This window comes from Hibiscus syriacus, unplaced genomic scaffold, assembly GCF_006381635.1.
Source record: "Hibiscus syriacus cultivar Baekdansim isolate YM2019G1 unplaced genomic scaffold, ASM638163v2 tig00110600_pilon, whole genome shotgun sequence".
In the NCBI taxonomy this organism is placed as follows: domain Eukaryota; kingdom Viridiplantae; phylum Streptophyta; class Magnoliopsida; order Malvales; family Malvaceae; genus Hibiscus; species Hibiscus syriacus.
In genome coordinates, this window is record NW_024062797.1 from 661,262 (window position 1) to 683,545 (window position 22,284).

General features: G+C 33.5%; 3 protein-coding genes across 3 annotated transcripts; 2 read left to right on the forward strand and 1 right to left on the reverse strand.

Moving 5' to 3' along the window:
- Window positions 1-26: 26 nt before the first annotated feature.
- On the forward strand, window positions 27-520 carry LOC120134933. Its single transcript, XM_039151307.1, has one exon. The coding sequence runs from the start codon at window positions 166-168 to the stop codon at window positions 499-501; it is 336 nt and encodes a 111-aa protein (XP_039007238.1). The 5' UTR covers window positions 27-165; the 3' UTR covers window positions 502-520.
- A 3,320-nt stretch (window positions 521-3,840) lies between these two features.
- On the reverse strand, window positions 3,841-7,804 carry LOC120134867. The gene is made up of 4 exons (XM_039151249.1): window positions 7,547-7,804; window positions 6,677-7,092; window positions 4,798-5,079; window positions 3,841-4,718 (listed from the first exon to the last, which is right to left on the reverse strand). Exons 1-4 carry the CDS (start codon window positions 7,651-7,653, stop codon window positions 4,006-4,008), a joined length of 1,518 nt encoding a protein of 505 aa, XP_039007180.1. The 5' UTR covers window positions 7,654-7,804; the 3' UTR covers window positions 3,841-4,005.
- Window positions 7,805-11,256: 3,452 nt separating this feature from the next.
- Window positions 11,257-12,259, forward strand: LOC120134930 (transcription repressor OFP12-like). Its single transcript, XM_039151305.1, has one exon. It carries the CDS (start codon window positions 11,297-11,299, stop codon window positions 11,882-11,884), a length of 588 nt encoding a protein of 195 aa, XP_039007236.1. The 5' UTR covers window positions 11,257-11,296; the 3' UTR covers window positions 11,885-12,259.
- The last annotated feature ends 10,025 nt before the right edge of the window (window positions 12,260-22,284 follow it).

A 22,284-nucleotide genomic window follows, 5' to 3' on the forward strand; every position in this document is an offset into this window, starting at 1 on the left:
TTGTCCCAACAAAAACAATCAATCCCAGAGGAAAAAATTTAGGCAAAAAATCAAATCCAACTATATATAACATCCTTAACATACCATCAAACACCTTGTTTTTATAACTTGCAAGAAAGAAAACAAGAGTTGACCCCATATCCTTCTTCAACAAGCAAAGGAAAAATGGAAATCGAATCGGCTAGATGCGAGTGTTGTGGACTGAAAGAAGATTGCACCCAAGATTACATCAATGATGTTAAGGCCAAATTCGACGGGAAATGGCTCTGTGGGTTGTGCTCGGAAGCTGTTCGAGATGAAGTGAGCAGGAGCAAGAAGAAGCAATTCGGCGTCGAAGAAGCCGTCGAAGCTCACATGTCGTTTTGCGGCAAATTCAGATCGAATCCAGCGGTTCGAGTGGCCGACGGTATGAGGCAGTTGCTGAGAAGGTCAGGGGATAATTCCCCTTCTTCTAAGAAGTTAACAAGATCAGCTACCACAAACTGTACTAATTCCTATTGAAAAGAAATGAAAGGTGAAAGGGAGGAAAGGCCTTTACCTTAGAATTATATTGGTAGCTTTACCTTTTACAACTTGTCTTGTGCAGGTGAATGTTATTTCAATGAAGGCTTCTTCCTCTGTTTTTCTGTTCTTTCCTTACCTCAAAGATCTCGACTTCGATTCGAACATTTTTGCATTTTCCCCTGCATTAGGCGATCGATGTTAACAGATGCAACACTAGTTATCACAATTTGTATCATCACAAAACACCCTCTCATGTTTCTTGGAAAACACGTCTGAGAAAAATCTTCAACAACCAAATTTAAGTATCCTAAGCAGGCATCCTCAACCAGCAAGGGAACTAATTTGATCATGTTCAATGTGATTCACTAAACGAGTTACCGATATGTTGACCTTATAATTGGTTTTTAGAGGTTCCATATGCATAATCTTATCGGTCAACCGATGACATCTGGGATCAGATTCTACATACGCAGTGAAATAAGCAACAGGTCCTGTCCCTGACGACAATCTCCTTCCCATGTACCTTTTAAACTAACTTCACATAGTTATGGATGTCCTGACATTGCTCCGGCTTTTCATTTTTCTTGAATTACCGTTGTCCGATTCGTGGATATGGAAATATGACCTCCAAAGATCCTCCATATTCATGGAAAAAGTTAAAAAAAAAAAATCTGAAAATATCTGTGACAGACACATACTATGCAATACTCACACCCTGAGTCCAAGTAACACATACAATGCAACTTCCCGTGACAGACACATACTAACCAATACTCACAGCCCCAGTAACACAGGTTTCCCTCATTGATGAGCACAGAAGGAAGTACTAATTTCTCACTATGTCATAGAGCAACAATTTTTTTTCTTCCTCTTCTAAATCATGCAGCAAACTATGGGTATTAGGTGCATAATCCTAGCAGCTTCAACTGTTTCAGTTCATATCTGCAACTCATTTCGATTCTATCCTACTGCATAAATGTTTAGTAATATGACAACGAGCCATAACAGTGGCTCCTAATTCAGTCTCGTCATGAATTTGACAAGCAGCCATTTGGGATCTCTAAACGGCACAACATGTGGTGCCAAAGGCAGTTTCACTGCAATCTCAACAGCTACAGTCAAGAGCTTAGCATGGAAGAAACGATTGACCATGGAGCTCTAAGTTCAGGTTTAGGAGGAATCATGGGATGCAAAAACATGAGCATGGCTACAAGCATAAACCACACTCACAAATGGACTCAACAGGGGCCTCGCCTCTCTCATTTAATGAGTATTATGAATCGGCAGAGCAGCTCCAAAACAGTTCATATCGACACAAACTAGAGCTTGTTCAATCTCACAATAACTAGAGCCAGAGATCGTTGCACGCCAAGCCACCAAGCCCTTTTTCGGTACTCAACTTGTGCGTATCGAATACCCGGAACCGTTACGATCAAGTTCTTCGGTGTCATGTGATCAAACAATTGCTGAGCCATATCCATGCAACCACAACTTGCACACTGTTAGCCAAAACAGCACCATCTTTTTTGAATAATGCAGTTATACTGCTTTCCCATAATTTAGATCCCCTTCACAATAACAAGCAGAAAGAATACTGAACATAACAAGTGCTTATACATGTCGTAATCAATTGAAATTGAATAAACAGGAAAACACATTTTCTCGAGAAAATGACATCATTCACTATAAACAAAAGCTTTATTCAACATTTGATTGCTCAAAATCATTATCTAAATCAAGTCACCATAGATCAACCGTTTTAAAAAGTACCAGCAAAAGCCATACGCATTTATCAGAATACTCGGTCCAGGCAACAATATTCCCGAACAGAAATTTTATCAAACACCAACCAGACATTTTGATATTATTTTTTGGCTTAATACCAAAATAAGTGTCCAAACTATACATAAATTCTAGAATAGGTGCCTAAATTATTTTTCGACCCATACAGGTGTCTAACATTACAAACGTTACCCATTTAGGTGTCCGGGCCGTCAACGACGTTAATTTCTCCGTTAAGTGATACGCTTCACAATCTATTGCTTCTAAAAATTTTATTTAAAATTAAAAAAATAAAATTACATATAGTTTTAAAGAAAAAAATAAATATTTTTTTAAATAACCCAAAAAACTTTGAAAACCTTCATTCAACCCCTAAACCCATGCCGACCGTCGCCCTTTGCCGTCGACGAAGCTCCACCCGACCTCATCTTCCCCCGGCGACACAAAACCCCCATGAAACCGTGACCAATCGATGGTTGATCTATGGTGACTTGACATTTTATACTCCGCGAACCCAACGATTAAAATCACGATCTCACGCAATCTCGACGGCCAATCAACGGCAACTACGACGGCGCATAACTAGAAGAATGGCAGGGACTACGTCAGCGGCGTTGGTCATGGTCGGAAGGGGACAACAGCAGGTTAAGGATAGGATTTTAGGTATTTTGGGATTTTCTTTTATAATTTAAGAGAAATAAGGTTTTTTTATGAATATAATAATAATATTTTTTTAAAAAAAATTAAAATCATCATATTGTGACATGTGTCACTTAATGTGAGAAATTAATATCATTAACGGCCCGGGCACTTAACGTTTGTAACATTAGGACCTAGATGAGTCAAAAAATAGTTTAGACACCTATTCAAGAATTTAGGTATAATTTGAGCACTTATTTTAATATTAAGCCTTATTTTTTTTATCAATGCAACCAAGTATCAATAAGTTCAACCCATGGCTTCACTTGAGATGCAAATCATCATTTTTGTTGTATTTCTTCCACATTTTTTCTTTATCAAATTCATTGATCCAAAAAGACAATTGTGACATCTTTTTCTCCTTTTTGCTTTTTCATTATCTACTTCACATTATTCAAACCCAGTTTCACCATCAATGTTCTAAATCACCAGTTGCCGAACCTGTACTCATCTTAATCTATCCTGATACATTCCGAACCTGTGCACATCTTCATCTACCCTGATACATTCCGAAAACTCCAAAAACGAGACGTTTCATGCATGTCTTCTTCTTCCCAAAGTGACATAAACTTCCATCTTTCTAGCCTCCCACTGAGAGGTCAGTTCCAATTATTCAGAGTATCTTTGTGGGGCTAATGGCCATGTTGGTTGCGTTATTGTTGCAGCACCCAACCTTTAGGTCCCCAACCTCTGGATGTCCGGTGGGGGAGAACCGAAGGACTAGGACCAGGGTGATAGACATAGTTTGCATATTTATATTCGACATCCGTGTTTGACCGATATTTAACATAATTCTGATTGAATTTAGTATCATGAGTCGAATGATACGAACAGAGTATATAAAGGCCAAATACAGATTATAAGTTTATTATAACATTATACTAATTCCCAAAGTAAGTTAAAATACAAACACTAAATGATAGTGTCAATTTGAGTTCCATATTCCCCCACTGATAAAGTAAAGCAAAATAACAGTTTAATTATCATAACCACCTTAGCAGACAATGACATTGTGGTTTTTCAAAGGGCAAACCCTTTTAGGGGAGCAAATCTAGCAAGTATTTCGGCCTCACGCCTTACTCCGCTTTCCTTCTTTAGCTCCCATTCTGGTTTTCTGGCGTTAGCGAGCTGAACTTCATGTACAACTTTCGGGATTGAATTTGCCACCAACTTTTGGTTGTGAATCAATTCATCCTTGTCTCTCTTCTTCTTATCTATCAGCTTTGTGACCTCGGCACGACGAGCTTCAAGTTGTGCTATCTGATTGTCGATGTTTTGCACAGCCATTGTGGTGGAATCTACCTCGAACTGCAGATTTGTTACTACTTGTTTTATCTCACAATATTCTTGTTTCAGTGAAGTAACCTTGGCCTTGTTTTCCTTGAGGGTTCTAAAGAACTGGTCTGCCTGCTCCATTACTTCCCTATTCTCGAGGAACACGATGCCGAATGTTGGAATCTCTTCTATTAACTTCAGCTTTACAAGTTGTTCGGCAGTCAGGGTAGGATCCTTCTGGAGTTTGGACGCAAGACTCGCGAGTTCATCAACATCTTTGATGCAAATCAGTGAATGGAAATCCATATTAAGAAACGACGATAGTTTCCTTCGAGCTTCAGCCATTTCTACTTCTGCTGCAAAGAAGTTGTGCATCGTTGCCGGGTGGTAAAATGGTTCTTGAAACCAAGGCTGAACAAGTATCTCATCCAAAGAATTGAGGTAGTTGTCGAACTCCGCTGCAACCATTCAAAAGGCAAATGAAAGGAAGAAACAAAACACCATTTTCAAAAAGATGTAAACATTACAAATTCTAACCTCTTCCCATTTCATTGTCTAAGAAAGACACGTCGAGACCGTCATTTGTATCTTGAATTTCGGATGGGAGTGGGGCGGAATCTTTAAGTTGCAGGTGAGTCTGTTGCTTAGGTCCGGCTAATCCTTTAGTTGTCTTCTGCATCTTTTTACCGTCGCTGGAACTCTGAGTACTTAACGGGGAAGTGTGAGGAGCCCTCTTCCTTTCAGTTGCATGGGGAGTCACTTTGTTAATTTGTTTTTTATCATCTCCCATTTCTTGTGCTGGTACAGAAGGTGTGGGAGCTGGCATTCATCACATAAAAAGAAAAGAATCATTTTTGTTAAGTTATCGAGAGAAAACGAGCATCATGTAACTTCGAAATTCCCAGAAGAGTGAAGAATTATGTTTAAAAAGATATCTTATTGAATGTAACATGGACTACTATTTCAACAGTGTCTCTATAGGCCTATACCTAGATGAAACAAGAATGAGGGTCGTTGGATCGACACGGATAATTGCACATCATTTCAAACTTGACATGATGAAATGTTTACGGATTCTTTCTGCGAGAAGGTATTCACGAATGTATTACATCTGGTCAACTTAGACCGTGAGAAAATAGTTCTGCTAAAATGTTCTTATGGGAGTCACACAAGATATAATTCGAAAATGGCTAACCAAGACATAAATCAGGACAACTCATGTAATTAGAGAAGTACAAATAAACCCTTGTTAAGACAAGGACTACGTAAAATCCTAGCACATAGCGAGACACGAAATTATCCTTATACGAGCAGGCACTTGCTTCGACAGTATAACTGGCACATAGCTAGACAGTAGACCAATCTTAAAATTCAGGTAAGGCTTTTGTGGAGCTACTAAAGTGTTACGGCAGGCCAATAGAAAAAACCTCTCCTTGGAAAATGCCAAGGTGATTCTCATTGCCATGAAATTTTGACATAATATTCAGTTCACCAATGCAGACATAACACGAGATAAAAGAAGCCTATAAGTTCAACCAGTAGTAGCAATAAGCAGATTAATTCTCAGTTCATGGGTCTTTTAGGAATGCAATCAATGACCTTTGATTAGCATATTTGATTAGGATGGCTGAATCTATGTAAATTGAACTTGGGTGCAAGAGTCGGATATGGATGTGTCCAACACGGGTATATTCATGTTTTCTAAGTTTTCCATGTACATCAAGATATAGGTCGGACATGGATCGAAGAGACAGGGTAACATAAGGCAATAAATTATTGACTGATATCCATGTCAACGACTAAAATACCATTCTAAATATATCAACATAGTTTAGCAACAACAATTTCAGAAGCAATAAAAATAAAATTTCTTTCTTGAACAGAATCATTATAAATTGTATAGGCATACAGTTAATCACAATGTAAGCATAATATGGACCTCTCAAGTTCAAGTTTGTGCCTAAAAGGGAGAGCAGCTGATAAAGTCACGGTTTCATTTACATATACTAAGACAATTTCCAGATGAAACAAAAGAAAGCAATGCCAACCATCATCATGGTGTTATACCCTAAATTATAAGGCTATATCATTCATAAGTGAGTACACGTAGAAGTTACTTTAAGGACATCAATCGAGTGTAACTACAACCGGCATCCGAATGCTTTCGTAATTACACCCTATTGGTCATATAAGAAGGATGAAAGAGGTTTGAAGAAGCATAAAATGCTATAACAAGATCCGCAACCAAGTTATATGCAAATGCAAAGGATGGAATCTAAAGATTTGACTCCTTTGATCCCAATACCCCTCAAACGTTCCATAATTAGATGCTAAAAGATATAATCAATATGCATTCCAAATTTCTTCCTACCAAAAAAGAGAAGAAAAAGATGGGTTAGAAATCAAATTTCCTCACAAGATGGATAAGGCAGCGACACAACGGCAGGAATCTTCCAAACAAATGACGCAAAGAACGCATTAACATCTGTATCTGGGAAATTCGATCGGAGAAAACGTTCAAGTGATGGCTTGCTTGAAAAGACTTTTGGAATATTAGGCTTTCGGAGGCTTTTCGGAACCTTGAGAAATCTATCACTGTAGAAGCCATAACTGTTGACCTTCCTCCCCACTCTCCAGCTCCAAATATCACCAACATTTGGCCAATGTATAGGTGCATAAGGTAATCCTTCTCCACTACTACCGGGCAGAACTCGTGGAAGGGAATTATTTTCTTTAGTTACAGGCGCACAATGGCTACCTCCATTATTGATATCATTTCCCGGAAATTTGTGTTCCGGCTCACTCGGAGGGGAAGCTGGTCCACCAAAATAACTGCAATTGAGACAAAATTCCAATCAATAAAACACAATCAACCACATTTAACATACAAAGCTACATCTTCTAAACTACTTCAAAATCATATGAACACATGACGAACTACTCATGTTACTCAGTTTCCGAACCCGGTATGTTCAATTTCAGTCTATTTGGAGGGTTATCTCCGACTCCCATATCAGAACATGCATGTCAAAATGTGTACAGGTCACAGGTACTCCTAGAAAAATGAAAAGCCTGAGCAACATACACCAGAACAACTAGAACATTGTTTATTGTATATACGATTGCTTGTTTTTTTTTTTTTTTTTTTGCATGTTTTAACAGTTTTCTTCTTCACTCCATCATTATCGGATTAAGCTCATCCAACAGCAAAATATGTAAGAAATTGAGCAAATAGAAGCACTGAGCCAACAATTGAGTGGAGATATTAAGCTAAAAAAATACTTACTCTGGGAAGATTTCTTGATGGATATCTATGTGTGGGATCCCCAAATCAGTAGGGTTCTCATTATTAGCGAAAGTACCCATATGGGACGGAGAAGAAATCGGCATCATTAGGGCAAATTTCTCAGTTTGACCTGCGAAAACAGAGCACCCCAAAGATCAAAACAAGGAAAATTTTGATCTTTTGAGAGGTTTCATTTCTGGAATTACAAGCTGACATATGCAGGATACCAGATCAGCGATTTCGAGGTCTTGTATGCGCAGTTAATCGATTTTTGCATAAAGTTATTACAATTTAATGTTGATGTAATAATATTTTTTTTAAGAAATGTAATACTTATAAAAAATATAATATTTTTAATTTAATAATTAAAGCTCTGATTTTTTTAAACTAATACTATTCCTCTTTAATTTATTAACAATTATTCTAAAATTTAAATTTATATAAATAGAGAATTACTATATCGTAATTATATTCTGTTCAAATAATTAAAATTCTCAATAAATATAATACAATTATTTTTTTAATAATTATATTTTCATACAGGTCCAAATTGATGGTGTGGGTTAAGTTTTCACTTTTCATCACACGGGGTTACAAGGGGAACATCTCCCTCTTGCTAAAGCTATTTAAAGCAGCATAATCCTCAAAAGCAAAGAGCTACAAAATATTTCTCCTCGGCTAGTGCTGTTTAGAGGGAAAACCCTTTCAGAGGAGCAAGTTTGGCAAGTGTTTCGGCCTCGCGCCCTACTCCGTTTTCCTTCTTCAGCTCACATTCCTTTCTTTTCGCATTGGCGGTCTGAACTTCGTGTACGACTTTTGGAATCGAGTTCGCAACCAGCTTCTGGTTATATATCAGTTCATCCTTCTCTCTTCTTGTTATCTATCAGTTTCGTTAGCTCGGCACGTTCTGCTTTTAGTTCTGCTGTCTTGTTGTCGATGTCTTGTACGGCCGTTGTGCTGGAATCCATCTCGGACTGTACATCTGTTACTTCTTGTTTTAAACTTGCTGTATTCTTGTTTCAGTGAATTGACCTTGGCCTTGTTGTCCTCGAGGGCGGTAAAGAACTTGTCTGCCTGCTCCATGACTCCCTGATTCTCGAGAAACACCTCGCAAAATGTTGGGATCTCTTGTATTAACTTCAGTTTGACAAGCTGTTCGGCGGTAAGGGTGGGATCCTTCCGGAGTTTGGACGCTAAACTGGCAAGATCGTCGAGGTCTTTGAAGCAAATCAATGAAGGGAAATCCATATCCAGAAGTGAAGATAGTTTCCTTCAAGCTTCGGCCATTTCATTTTCTGCTGCAACGATGTTATTTGTCGCTGCCTGCTGGGAAAACGGTTCTTCAGATGGTGGCTTAATCGGAAAAAGAATTTCATCTAAAGAATTGAGGTAGTTGTCGAACTCCGCTGCAACCATTTCAAAAGGCAAACAAAATATATAAGCAGCGAAACACAATTTTCAGGAAAACGTAAATATTCCAAATTCAAACCTCTTCCCGCTTCATCGTCTAAGAAGGACACATCATCAAGACCATCATCATTTGCAGCTTGAATTTCAACTTCAGGTGGGGAGGAATTTTAAGGCCCTGGCGAGTTTGTCGCTTAGGTTTGGCTGATCCTTCAGGTTTTGTTGATCCTTAAGATTTGGCTGATCCTTCAGGTTTTGTTGATCCTTTAGATTTGTCTGATCCTTCAGGTTTGGTCGATCCTTTAGATTTGGCTGATCCTTTAGGTGTCTTCTGCTTCTTTTGATTGTCACTGGGAGTCGGAGTCGGAGCAATGAAAGGAGAAGGCGGAGGAGCCCTCTTCCTATTGGTTCTACGTGCAGTTATTTTGTCGATTTCTGTTTTGTCATCTCCCACTTCCTCTGCTGGCGTTGCTTCTGCTGGGGCTGAAGGTGTGAGAGCTGTCATTCATCACGAAAAAGAAAATTAGTCGAGAAATCAAGAGAAAATGAACATGGACAACTATGTCAATGATTTCCATATTCCTAGATGAAACAAGAACGAAAGACGACGAATCGACTTGGATAAACTGCACTTCACCTCAACTTGACACGATGAAATGTTTATCGATTCTTTCTGAAAAAGTGTCTGAAGCCTGATTTACATTACGCCAACTTTTTCTGTGAAACGAAACTTTAATTTAATGAACAAAATTAAACGAGGAAGCAGATGAGACCGGAAGAAATTAAAGAACAAAGACATCATGTAAAAGAAACTGTAAGAAAATAAAAAAAATAAAAATAAAAACAACACAAAAGAACATCGGATTTATGTGGTTCGGAGAGAAAAACTTCATACATTCACCCGCAACAATATGCCTTAAATGACACTGATACTCCAGGAAAAATAAAGAATCGGAGCAACACAGGCTGCTATGCTCGCTATTCGATGAATACAGCATAACAACTAGAAGAACATTGTTCCATACTTGACCATTTCGGCACGTGAATGATGATTTATCCCCAGGTTCGGAAATATAAGATTTCGTCGGTAGCTAATTACTATAAACGATCCAATTCCAGCTAGCTTTTACATTGTTAAAGATAGGGTTAGATTCATATGCAGCCCTTCTACATCAAAGTTACAGAACCAAAACAAAACTAATGATGAAGCAAACAAAACCCTAAAATGTCCCCCCAAAAAATGATAACCTAGGCATTTCCAGAACATTCTCAGAGCAAAGAAATTCGACATCCCTAAATTGAAAATTCTTCAATTTCGAGTGAATAGTATATATTTTTTAGTCGAATCTAGTTAACCAAAAACTCGACATGACCCGACCCATGTCCATCCCTACTCACGCCTTTTATACATATACTTTTGTTGTAAGAGTTTAATATCAACAACAACGATTAGGAGTACTCTTCTTTCCTACGTAATTAGTATCAGATTTAGAATTTATAAAAAAAAATCAACAACGATTAGTTTAATCTTTAATATTTTTAGTTAACAAACATCAAATTCATGTTCATAAAGACAAAACGAGTTTAATGAAAAAAAATCTCAGACTCAACGACTGTCGACGATGACGGACGAAACAACTATCGTTACAATAACAATTTAAAAAAATTAACATAGAAAAATTAAAAACAATTGAAACATTGTGCATTGACTAGTTGTTAGCTTATAAGGTAGAAACCCAAGGCCTCAACTACTTAACCATTTGTTAGCGTTATATAAAGCTTCAATCTTTGGGGGTCCAAAACTATACAAAAGCAAAAGATCTTTGTGGTCCAATAAAGCTGAATCTCTCACAAGGACCCTTCCTTCTCTTATTTCTAAAGACAAAAATTTATTTATTAATTACTTTTTAAATTATTGCTATATTTAATAATATATCCTAATCTAAAATAATATAATTTTATTCAATTGAGGTTGATTCGAGTGATAAATAATTTGATTTCGTTTAATTAAGATCTCATGGCCGAGTCCCTACTGGAAGACTTACCCACTAAAATTAAGTGTGCAACCCGACTCGATCCAGATTAGCTCGAGTGAAGTCAAAAAAAATTAATATAATTTTATTTTTAATTATTTTTATAACATTTTCAAAGCACACAAGAGGCAACTGCAGCTTAATAGTAACACCAAAAGGAAAATCTTTGTTGCTCTCTCTTTAGCCCAGACCAGTGGTTTTCTTTTTCACCCATTAAAACCCCACACTGCCACCATTTTCTCTTTCAGTTTCTGGTTTTTTTTCCTTATTCAATCATCTTCAACAATCTATTTTCTTAGATTACGAAAAGATGTCGAATATGTTCTCGAAATTCTTCCCTCTCTGCTTCACGAACCTTAAATCAATGGATAAATCAGTGGATGCGTTCAAGAACTTCAACCAAAGTTGTCAACTCTCTTCTTCTTCATCGTCTTCAACCTCCGACAAGTCCCTTTCGACACCCTCCACTCGCACCGTCGCCACGATCGAATACTCCGATTCCGACTCGGCTCCAGATTTCGCCACCGTATTCGCTTCCCAGCGTTTCTTCTTCTCTTCGCCGGGTCGATCCAACGCCATCGTCGAGTCACCCGATACAAGGCCCGAACCCGAGACTAAAACACCGGCAGCGTCGGTGGCGATGGATGGAGGCGTTGCGGTGAAGAAGTACTCGCCGGACCCGTGCAAAGATTTTCGAGTATCGATGCTGGAAATGATCGAAGCGAGGAACTTGACCGATGTGAACAAGGAGTGGGAGTTCTTGCATGAACTACTCCTTTGTTACCTTACTTTGAACCCAGAAAACACCCATAAGTTCATCTTTAGTGCTTTCGCCGACATTGTTGTTTGCTTACTCTCGTCACCGGAATCCGATGCACCGGGAAACCACGGCCGATGATACTCTCTCTGTACGCTTTTTCGATTTCCTAGTAAAAATTGGCGGTTGTTTTTACGTTTTGGACTCTTCTTGCATGGGGATGTTGATATCTCGAGACACTGTAATTTTGGCTGTTTTATAGCTAAGCATGCAAAGAAAATGGTGTACAAGATAATATTTTTTTTCTAGTGAAGTGTTCCCCCATGGATGAATATGGTGATTTCTTGGGGAAGACGAAGTTCTTGAGCTTGTGTTTTTTGTGTGGTCCATGGAATGATGAAGTTTTCTTCATTTTTTTGCACACAAAATCACGAGGTTGGCTGTGTTTATGGGGTTAGGTTTCGGACAAGTTAGCTGCTACATGTCGGGTCCATGCAGTGATGATTGTTGTAATAATTAAAGTCCCGATCAAATGGCATGGTTAGTTTGATATCGCTTTAAGTAATGTCTCGAGTTCTTTAGTATACAGAAAATCTCTATTGAAAGATGCACTCACTAAAACTAGGTAATCGACACGAATCGATCCAAATTAGTCAGAGTCAAACCTTAAAATCGAGAGGATAACCAAAATAAAGTCCCAATCTAAGCATAGAGTTGTGCATGTTTGTAGTTATTCAATGACAAATAATGTAGCTAAACAAGAGAATTGCATTAGCAAAGAAAGTTTATATACGGTGCTCTAGTTTCAATGGTCTTCTGTCTCCAAGTGAAGTTTTAATTTGTTGCAATAATTAATTTTAGGAGTCAAATTATTTCAACTTCATCAAATACAAAATATACAAATTTAAAATTTTGAAAATATTAATGTTTAATTCAACCAATATTTTAATTAGAAGAAATCTAAAACACTACTATATTATTTTTTTAGAGACATGATGTTTTTAGGGATGGTAACGAGTCAGATTGAATCTAATTTTCAGTTGATCTAATATGAGTTTAAAAGGGTTTCATATGATATAAAATTCAATATGAATTTTAGAGTAAAAACTTAGATCCGACTCAACCCAATTAGGTAATTTTTTTCTTATGGGACGTTGGAAAAAAATTATTGGCTTGTATAGGGCCTCGTCACAATTATTTTGTGAGATCGGGTGAATGCTATAGTGCCGAGGAAGACACTGGAAACACAATTAATGTGTCTTCCTCATTGTTCACCCAATTGAAACACCAAGACTTCTAAAATAAAAAGACAAGAGGCGCACTGCAATTACCCCGTCTTCTCGAAGACGCATGGTGTTCTCGGCGTCCTCCAACGAGTACTGTAACATTCACCCCATCTCCGAAAATAATTTCGACGAAACCCTATACAAGCCAATAACATTTTTCAACGCCCCATAGAAAAAAATTGCCCAATAAAATAGGAATCTAATAAAAAATATATAGAGAGAAGTGAGTATTATAACAATTATCTCTCTAAATATATAAAAGAAAATCATACTATTATCATTGATTGATCATAGAGTTTTTAACCTAATTTTAAACTCGGTCCGATTCAGTTTTACTTTCTACAAAACATGACCTGACTCGACTCGAAAAAATATTTAACTTTATTGGGTAAGAATAAAACACGTTAGATTCGAATGGATTTGTCATCTATAATACACGAGAAGGTTTAAGTAAAATATATTAATATTTTTATTTTTCATGTTTATTTACGGTATATGTTTGAACTTCATGATGGATCCTTCCAATAATAATTTATAATTTAAACAAGCATGAGATTATCTCCTTCAAAATACATTTTAATATATCAATATACCCAAATCCTTGTTGCTAAAATATAATTTTAATGATATGTTCTTAATAAATAAGATTTAATGTGTTACAATTCGAATTTAATCATTGGAATTCCTCAATATACGAGTACTTAATATATTATCATTATACAGTATACAATGACAATGAATCACACATTTTATTAAAGGGTAAAGTACACGAATGGTCCCCTGACTATATGATATTGTTTTATTAAGTCCCTTGACTATTAAAAGTTGCAAAATGGTCCTCTGACTATAGATTGTTGCTTTGTTTAGTCCATCAACTATCAAAAGTTACAAAATGGTCACCCGACTATTCATTATGTTTCAAACTCGACATTTTCCGTTAAAACATTGATGATATTATGAGTAGAACGTTAACTTATTGACTGTGATATGATACAATATGATCTCGGAATCTCAAACAACTATCACATCTCAATCATCATCATGTTAACATCCAGCTTAGACAACTGCCAATATTTAATGGAAAAGGACGAGTTTGGAATATAATAAATAGTCGGGTGACAATTTTGTAACTTTTGATAGTTGAGGAACTCAACAAAATAACATTTTATAGTCAGATGATTATTTTGCAACTTTTAATAATCGATGAACTTAATAAAACAGTACCCTATAGTCGGGGACCATTTGTATACTTCACCCTTATTAAAACCCCCCTCAAGAAACATCTAGATGCCATAGAAATTGCAAGGAGGATGAAGAATAATATTTGAGAAAATTAAGGGAGTGGTTTGCTCTTTTAACATTTTTCAATGTGCTTTGAAGCTAAAGAGGGAGACAAACTAAGGGGATCCAAAGAGAGATGCTAACAACTACAAGAAAATAGTGGATTAAATAATTTAATTTCGTTTACCTTTTAATTAATTAATAGTCCCTAAAGTAAGCTGGTTTAGGTAATGTTAAAACCAGACCATTTGTCCTTAAGTGTCTCCCCCCAAGCTCTTGAGTCCTTTCTAGACATTTGGTGGGATAAAAAAGTACCCTAAAACCAATGCAAAAATAGGCAAATTTAGTTTATATTAAGACAATGAGACATGTTTATTTGGAAAGACAACACCAATGGAATAATTATAGTACTTTGGTTTTTATTATTATTAGATTAGACTTGAAACCTTTAAGTTTTTTTACTTAACTATGTTTTTATATTTTAAAATTATTTATTGATTTATCTCTTTTATCAATATTGATCATTAAATTTTATAATTTTTTTAATCAATTGGTATTAATACCATGACATTGTCAAGCTATAAATTTATTCATTTTTTAATAAAATTTTAGAATTGTTATATTTTTGTAGTTCTTTTTTTCTTAAAGAATCTGTAAATTTAATGCGATAGAATTACAATGTACCTTGTGACACTAATGTATCGAAAAAAACAATGGGTAAATTACATGTTTAGTCTCTAAATTATTAGTTTTGATCCATTTTAGTACGTTGACTTTCATTTTTTTCAAAATCATACCTAACGTTTAGTTTTTGTTTCATTCTAGTATCTCGCCGTTAAAAATTAACTGCACATTATTTTTATGGGTAAATTACATCATTCATCCTTCAATTATATTCTCACTCCTATTTTGGTACTAAAGTATAAAAATTTTGAATTTAACTACTCAACTTTCAAACTGCTCCTATTTTAATCATTCTAATTCATTTTTTTAATAATTGTTGTGACACAACATTTTTATTATTATTTTATTAATATATAATTAAAAATAAAAAATAAATTTGAAAGTTCGAGTAATTAAATTAGGAGTAATTTGAAAGTTAAGTAATTAAATTAAAAAATCAAACTTTAATGACCAAAATAGGAGTGAGAAAATAGTTGAGGTAGAATGATGCAAATTATCCTTAAAAAGGTGCCATGTGCAAATCACCCCTTAAGTTTTTAACAGCGAGCTACTAAAACGGAACAAAAACTAAACGTTAGGTATGGTTTTGAAAAAATAAAAATTTAGGTGCTAAAACAGAGCAAAATTGGTATTCTATGTACTAAACACGTAATTTACCCATAAACAATTAAGACTCAACAATTAAAATTGATCAGATGGTTTAATTGATTAATTTTTAGTTCAAGAACTTAGTTGATTCAATTTTTCGATTTGAAGACTCAATTGGCTACAAAAAAGTCTAGAGGCTTGATTATTTTTTTCTTAAAAGTTTGGGGACTTCGCGTATCATTAAGCCATTAGATGATTAGTATTGTTTAAGTGAAGGAACATGGATTGACCAAAGAAGATAACAAGAAAATGGATTGAAATGGGAAAGGGTTGATAGTAAGAGGCCAAGTGTAGAGTTTAGGTAAGTAGGCATGAGCAAGTAGTGCCAATTAATACAACAAGTTTGTAGAATCTTAACATTGTTTATGGATTAGGTTTATAAGTAAAAGACAATTGTTGGACCATGAGCATGCACAATACAAGGGTAAAACAAAATGCTTGGAGCTTTTGGCTTTTGTTGTCTATACATTGTTTTAACATGATGTTATAAAAATCGGATCGCTACCGACAACCAATTGATCTAACGGGATAAAATATTAGATCTCTTAAGTAAGATCAGGGGTTCAAATCCTGGCGATTGTGAATAGAGTAAACTGGATTGGGAGGGTCGTCATTGCCTCTGCATTACCCTATTCGGTGGTTATGTAAAAAAATAAAAATTGGATCACCGGTCAAACTATTCAGATTATCAATCTTTTTATTTGATCGATCGATTTAATATTAATTAAATAAAATATAAAAATTCATTAAAAATAGTTTTAAATTCAATTCAAATAATATATTCTTTATGTTTTTTGGGTGGTTCACAATAATTCTTTGTATACCTGATTCTATCACATTATTAGTTAATACATGATATTAAACCTCCATGTAACGACCTAGAATTTTTGAGTTAATCTACTAGTAATGACTCGAGTCATGGATTGATAATTTAATATGCATTAGTAAATTCTTTAATTAGGTTTTGGGCATAACAAACTAAGAATTGGGCTCAATCGACTTCTAAGAAAGGACTATTTAATATGGATTAATTATGGGAGGACCAAAAGTATAGTTTAACCATTGAAGAATGATTCTCATTTAAAATATTATTTAAAAAATTTAACATACAAAAATTAATGAAGTACATCGATATGTGTCCTTTGATCATATTAATTTATAATTGTCATCGGTAGAGTTTTTAATTTTATTTTTATGATCCAGCTAAACTAATTATCCACTTTCGATTTAACAGTTAAAATTATTTTGGTCCAATTATAGCAACCGTACAAATATAATATATATATATATATATATATATATAAAGGCAAACTATGTACAGGGCTGGCCCTGGCCGGGGCAGGAGGGGCGTCCTCCCAGGGTCCATAATATTTTCATAGTGTATATTAATTTAGAATTATAAGATTTTGTATAATTAGGGGTCTATTTCTTTTATTTTGTCCCGGGTCAAAAAAAATATAAATAGGGGCATATTTCTTTTATTTCGCTCCGAGTCAAAAAATACCCAGAGTCGGTCCTGACTATGTATTTAGTCACTTAACTATTCATGTGATTTGGTTTTGGTTATGCAACTATTTTTTTTTCAAAATCGTATATATATATATATATATATATATATATATATATATATATTAGTGCAAACTATGTATTTAGTCACTTAACTATTCATGTGATTTGGTTTTGGTTATGCAACTATTTTTTTTTTAAATCGTACCTAATGATGTGTTTTGGTTTCATTTTAGTCCTCTGCTGTTAAAATATATTAATGATAATGCTGACGTATTATTATAAAAAAGTATCACATTATCATTAGAAAAAATAAAAAATTCTTATGTAAACAGTTATGTTATTTTTTATTGAAGGATAATAAAAAATAAACCAACACGTAACTTTAGGTATAATTTTAAAATGACATAAGGTCATGGATGGAACTACCCTTTGTCCTAGGGGCCATTGCCCCCATATTTTTTTATTAATAAAATATATATGTGTAAACATTAAATTAGGGATCTGAATTTTAGTTTATTTTGATCTTCCCCTCATTTTCTATGATTAATTATACTTTGCCCTCTCATTTTTTTATGATTAATTATACTTTGCCCCTTGAGTTGGAATCATGGTTTCGTCCCTGCATAAGGTCAAAATTAGCTACCAATATTTATTAAAATAGTAATTTTGGATCATATTTTTTAGAGCATTTATGCCCCCAACTTTCATTTTGGGCAAAAAGACTCCTCTGTTGATGGAAATCGTTAGATAAGAAACTATTAACGCTCTAAAATATGGATCATTTACCCTAAAATAAAAAGTTGATGGTCAAAATGCTTCTAAAAAATAATAACTGTCAAAGTGATTATTAAGTCAAAAGTATGATCTTTTTGTTCTAAATTAAAATGTTGAAAGCAAAACGCTAATAAAAGCCAAAATTATGATTTTAAAAAGAGGGCTTTTCTTGGCATTATACCTTTTGAAAAAAAAATAACTGAATGATGAGAATGAAATTATATGAATAATTATATGACTAAATCCGTGATTTACCCACAATTTTAAATAACATGAATCCTTAGGGGGGATTGAAGATATTAATTTTTTTTTCAAAAGAAGAAACCTATTCTGTCAAAATTGTTTGCATGTGGGAGTTAAGTAAAGTTAGTATTTTAAACAACTATTTTGATTTGGAATTTAGTTCCTGGGGAATTGTTCCATGTTTTGTTTTTGAACGACAAATTTATCTTTGCTATCCAAATGTGTAACCATTGGGCGTATGGCATTGCACGCCAAATTTTTAAATCTCTTCGTCCTTACCCAACTCATGAGATCGATATTAATATGGAGTTTAGATTTGGATATATCTTCTTGAGTCTTGACATTGCCAATTATATACAGTCACGGAGCCGCAGTTCGATGAGGGTAGTATGTGTTCTCTAAATTTTTTCATTCTCATTCTAAAATAAAAGTTTTATTTGATTAGTTATTTGTTTTATTGACGTTGTCTATTATAAAATTTTATTTGTACACATCATATTTCAAAATTATATGTTGTTAACATATGTGTGTACACCCTTAAAAATATTTTTGGATCCTCCACTGAAAATATACGGTTTATTCTTCATTGATTAAAAAAGTTTGTCATCTCAATGGAGGCACAAATCTCTATAAATATAAATTAATATGAGGATAAATATAAAATACTATAAGGAGTCGTTTGGTTCACGGAAAATGAATTACATTCTCACGCTTGGTTCACGGAAAAAATTATTACTAGGAATAATATTTTCCCAATAGTAGAATTTTTTTGGTTAAAACGGTAGAAATGTCATTATCATCAAATTCTTAAGTATTAGACAATTTTTACCACTTTGGACAAGAATACCCCTATATTAATAATTTTTTTATAGTGATATTTTTCAATTCTTATTTTTGTATTTTAATCAAAATTATAAATATAATAATAATACAAAAGTTTAATTTAGTAAAATGTTAATAAATTTGAGTATTTCAAATTATTTTATATTTGTAATATTAAATATATTAATTATTTGTAATTTTATGAGGTAAAAAATAATATGATTCTAAAAAATATAATTATTTAAAAATTATTGACTACACCACTAGCATTTCCCAGCATAAACGGCGAACTCATGTATAACAAAGTACGTATAGGAGAGGAAGAAGATGATTAGGAAAATATGTTTGAATTCATATTTTACTCGCTTGACAAATGAAATATTTTCTCACATCGAGGTCTTTATCTTTTGTACGTTTTACAGTTTAGTCACTCTCTTTACTCCTTCAAAGTCTACCGTTAGGGGTGTTCAAAATCGGGTACCCCATGTTTTCGAGTATCTGAAATACCGGGTATCCAGAATTTTCGGGTCATCGGTACTCGGTTTATAATTTTTAATTTTTTAGAATTATATTATTTTTTAAAAATGTATACAAAAATTCTAAAATTTAACATTTAAAGGTCTATAATATATAATTCACACATAAAGTTTAAAAATCAAATTACATAATTGAAAAAATATTAAAAATTAAAACAAAAATTCTAATTAAATTTCAAATGTTTGAAGTTAAAATAAATATTTTAAAAAATAATTTAGAATGTTAATGTGAAATAATTTAAGAAGTTAAAAATTTAGAATGTTATGGTGACAAAATTTAAGAAATTAGACATTTAGAATATTAGAGTGAAATAATTTTGAATAATTATTTTGATCCGGATTGAAATTTTAAATTTTAAAATTTTAAAAATAAAAATTACTACGAAAATTACTGAAGTTTTCACCAGATAGTACATGTTCCCCTCATATTTTAATTTAAAATCATCAAAACTACTAATAATAGTTTCAAAATCATCGAAAATTAATGACAATTTCTTAGAAATAAAAAGTTAATCCGAATTCGCATAAAATTATCATCATTTATAGATAATTTTATTGTATACTATAAAATTTTATATAATTCATTGAATAATAGTCAATGACTAATAAGTTAGAATATCAACCTATATTGCCTTGTAATCACCTTAGATTATTAAAAAAATTCTTAAATTCAAAATATATACAATAAAGATTAAAATGCTCTTGTACGGACCAGGCGATTTCAGTGGTTAAAGAATTATCGTTATCCTTTGAAGTCCCATAGTCGAACATTGCGTATATTAAGATATAAACGTACATTGTCTAATTATTGTTTGAAAGATCGAAAAACAATTTTATTCTTTAAAGTTATTATCAATTCAATATTTCGTCATTATAACTAGAAGTTAAATATTCTATCTATTCTCTAAAATATTAAAGTCAAGTTTTAATTATTATATTTTTTTGGTTGCCTTCTAAATTCCGAAGACTTGGGATTGATTAATATGAACTGACTCGGGTTGTGCAACTGGTTTTGATGGGTGAGTCCCTCAGCAAATATTTTTTACATATACAAAGACTCAAACTCTATACATACTTAAGCGATATTAACCTGCTTATCACCTAAATCAACTCGTTAGTCAATTATTATAATTTTAAGAAACGAAAATAAATTTATAAATAAATAAAGCTCAACCCAAAAAACATTATGAATTTTAAGTGTAAATAAGTTGAGCTGAAGCTAAGACCAGTTGCATAAAGTATTGCTAAATGACAAGCAAAAGCCCATAAATCAAGAATTCTACATCATAGTTCATATGGACAAAAAACCCCATTAAATATCCTGGAAAGCAGCCCATACTAATATAAAAATAATCAACTATTAAATTTGGTACTTTTTATAATCAAGAAATTTGAAATGACCATTCAGCTCAGTTGGCAGAGCACAAGGTTCTTAACCTTGAGGTCGTGGGATCGAGTCCCACGGAAGGCATTTCATAATTCGGAGGCCTCTTACGGAAGTTGCTCTCAACCTGATGTTGGGGGTAGCCTACTATCTTACCTCCCCCTTACCCCATACATATGAGAAAAAAGGACAGCCATTTATAATCAAGAAATTTAATACAAATATTTATATATATTTTACTCTTAACAAATTAATTTGATGGAATCAAGCAACTTGTGAAATATTCCATTTAAATATAGGTCATGTTTAAGTAGAATATTCAGTCCACATTGCCATATTGGGCTTAGAAAATGTTTAGAAAACATCTTGTTTGGAGTCGATATGTCCCATCTCACAAGTAGGTCTAATTCAACATTTTAATTTTGAGTGTAAAATCTTGGATTCTAATAAATTTTCTTCATTTTAAGGATAAATCTTATAATCCTAAAAAGAATTTTACACCTTTTTAGGATTACTACATACAGAGAAATCAAAGGTTGAGATTAACTCCTGTTTTTTTTCCAGTGAATATCTTCTCATTTTGCACTGTTAATATCAACCTTTAATTTCTCTCATCTAATGGACATAAAAATGTGTAAAACTAAAAGAGTTTTACATAGTGTATTTGGATCCTATATATATATATATATATATATATACTATATATATATATAGTGTAAACTTTTAGTTTTACATCATTTTAAGATCGTTGGATGAGGGACAATCAAAGGCTGAGATTAACTCCTTGAGTGAATACCTTCTTATTTTTTACTGTCTAGCTCAGCATTTGAGTTCCACTGTAACACCCAAAATTTCGAGCTAGTAGTTTTGGATTTAACCGAGAGGAAAATGGACCCCGTAGATTTTATGGTTTTAGTTGTTGGGTTTAATTTGGGCCCAAATAGCCACGAAAATGAGATTTTTAAACAGAAGACAAAATGTGGAAGACTACAAGTGTAAGTAGACCATTAAAAGAAAGAATATAATATTTTTGGCTTTTAAGTGTGTTTTAAAGAAAAATGAATAGGTTTTAAAAATCAGGATTGCCTCGGTAGCTCTGATATTTTGGCTCAAATGAGTTTAGGGCGTTGCATCCATTTTTCTAATGATCTTAAAACTGTAAAACTTTATAATTTTACACTATGTGATTGAATCTTAGCAATATATAATATATATATATATATATATATATATATATATATATATTTTAAAATATTTTTTAGGGTAAACATATATATCAATAACATAAAATTTTCATATTACATACACAAATAAAATTTCAAAATGAATATCACCGGTAAAATAAATAATTATTCAAAAGGAATTCGGATTATA

Bases quoted from the DNA above. Each gene is read 5' to 3' on its own strand.
- LOC120134867 (XM_039151249.1), bottom strand. From the start codon at position 7,653: ATGATGCCGATTTCTTCTCCGTCCCATATGGGTACTTTCGCTAATAAT. The intron at 7,093-7,546 runs GTAAGTATTTTT...TCTCAATTGCAG, and splicing joins CATCAAGAAATCTTCCCAGA to TTATTTTGGTGGACCAGCTT. The intron at 5,080-6,676 runs GTGAGGAAATTT...GATGAATGCCAG, and splicing joins GTCGCTGCCTTATCCATCTT to CTCCCACACCTTCTGTACCA.
- LOC120134930 (XM_039151305.1), top strand. From the start codon at position 11,297: ATGTCGAATATGTTCTCGAAATTCTTCCCTCTCTGCTTCACGAACCTT.
- LOC120134933 (XM_039151307.1), top strand. From the start codon at position 166: ATGGAAATCGAATCGGCTAGATGCGAGTGTTGTGGACTGAAAGAAGAT.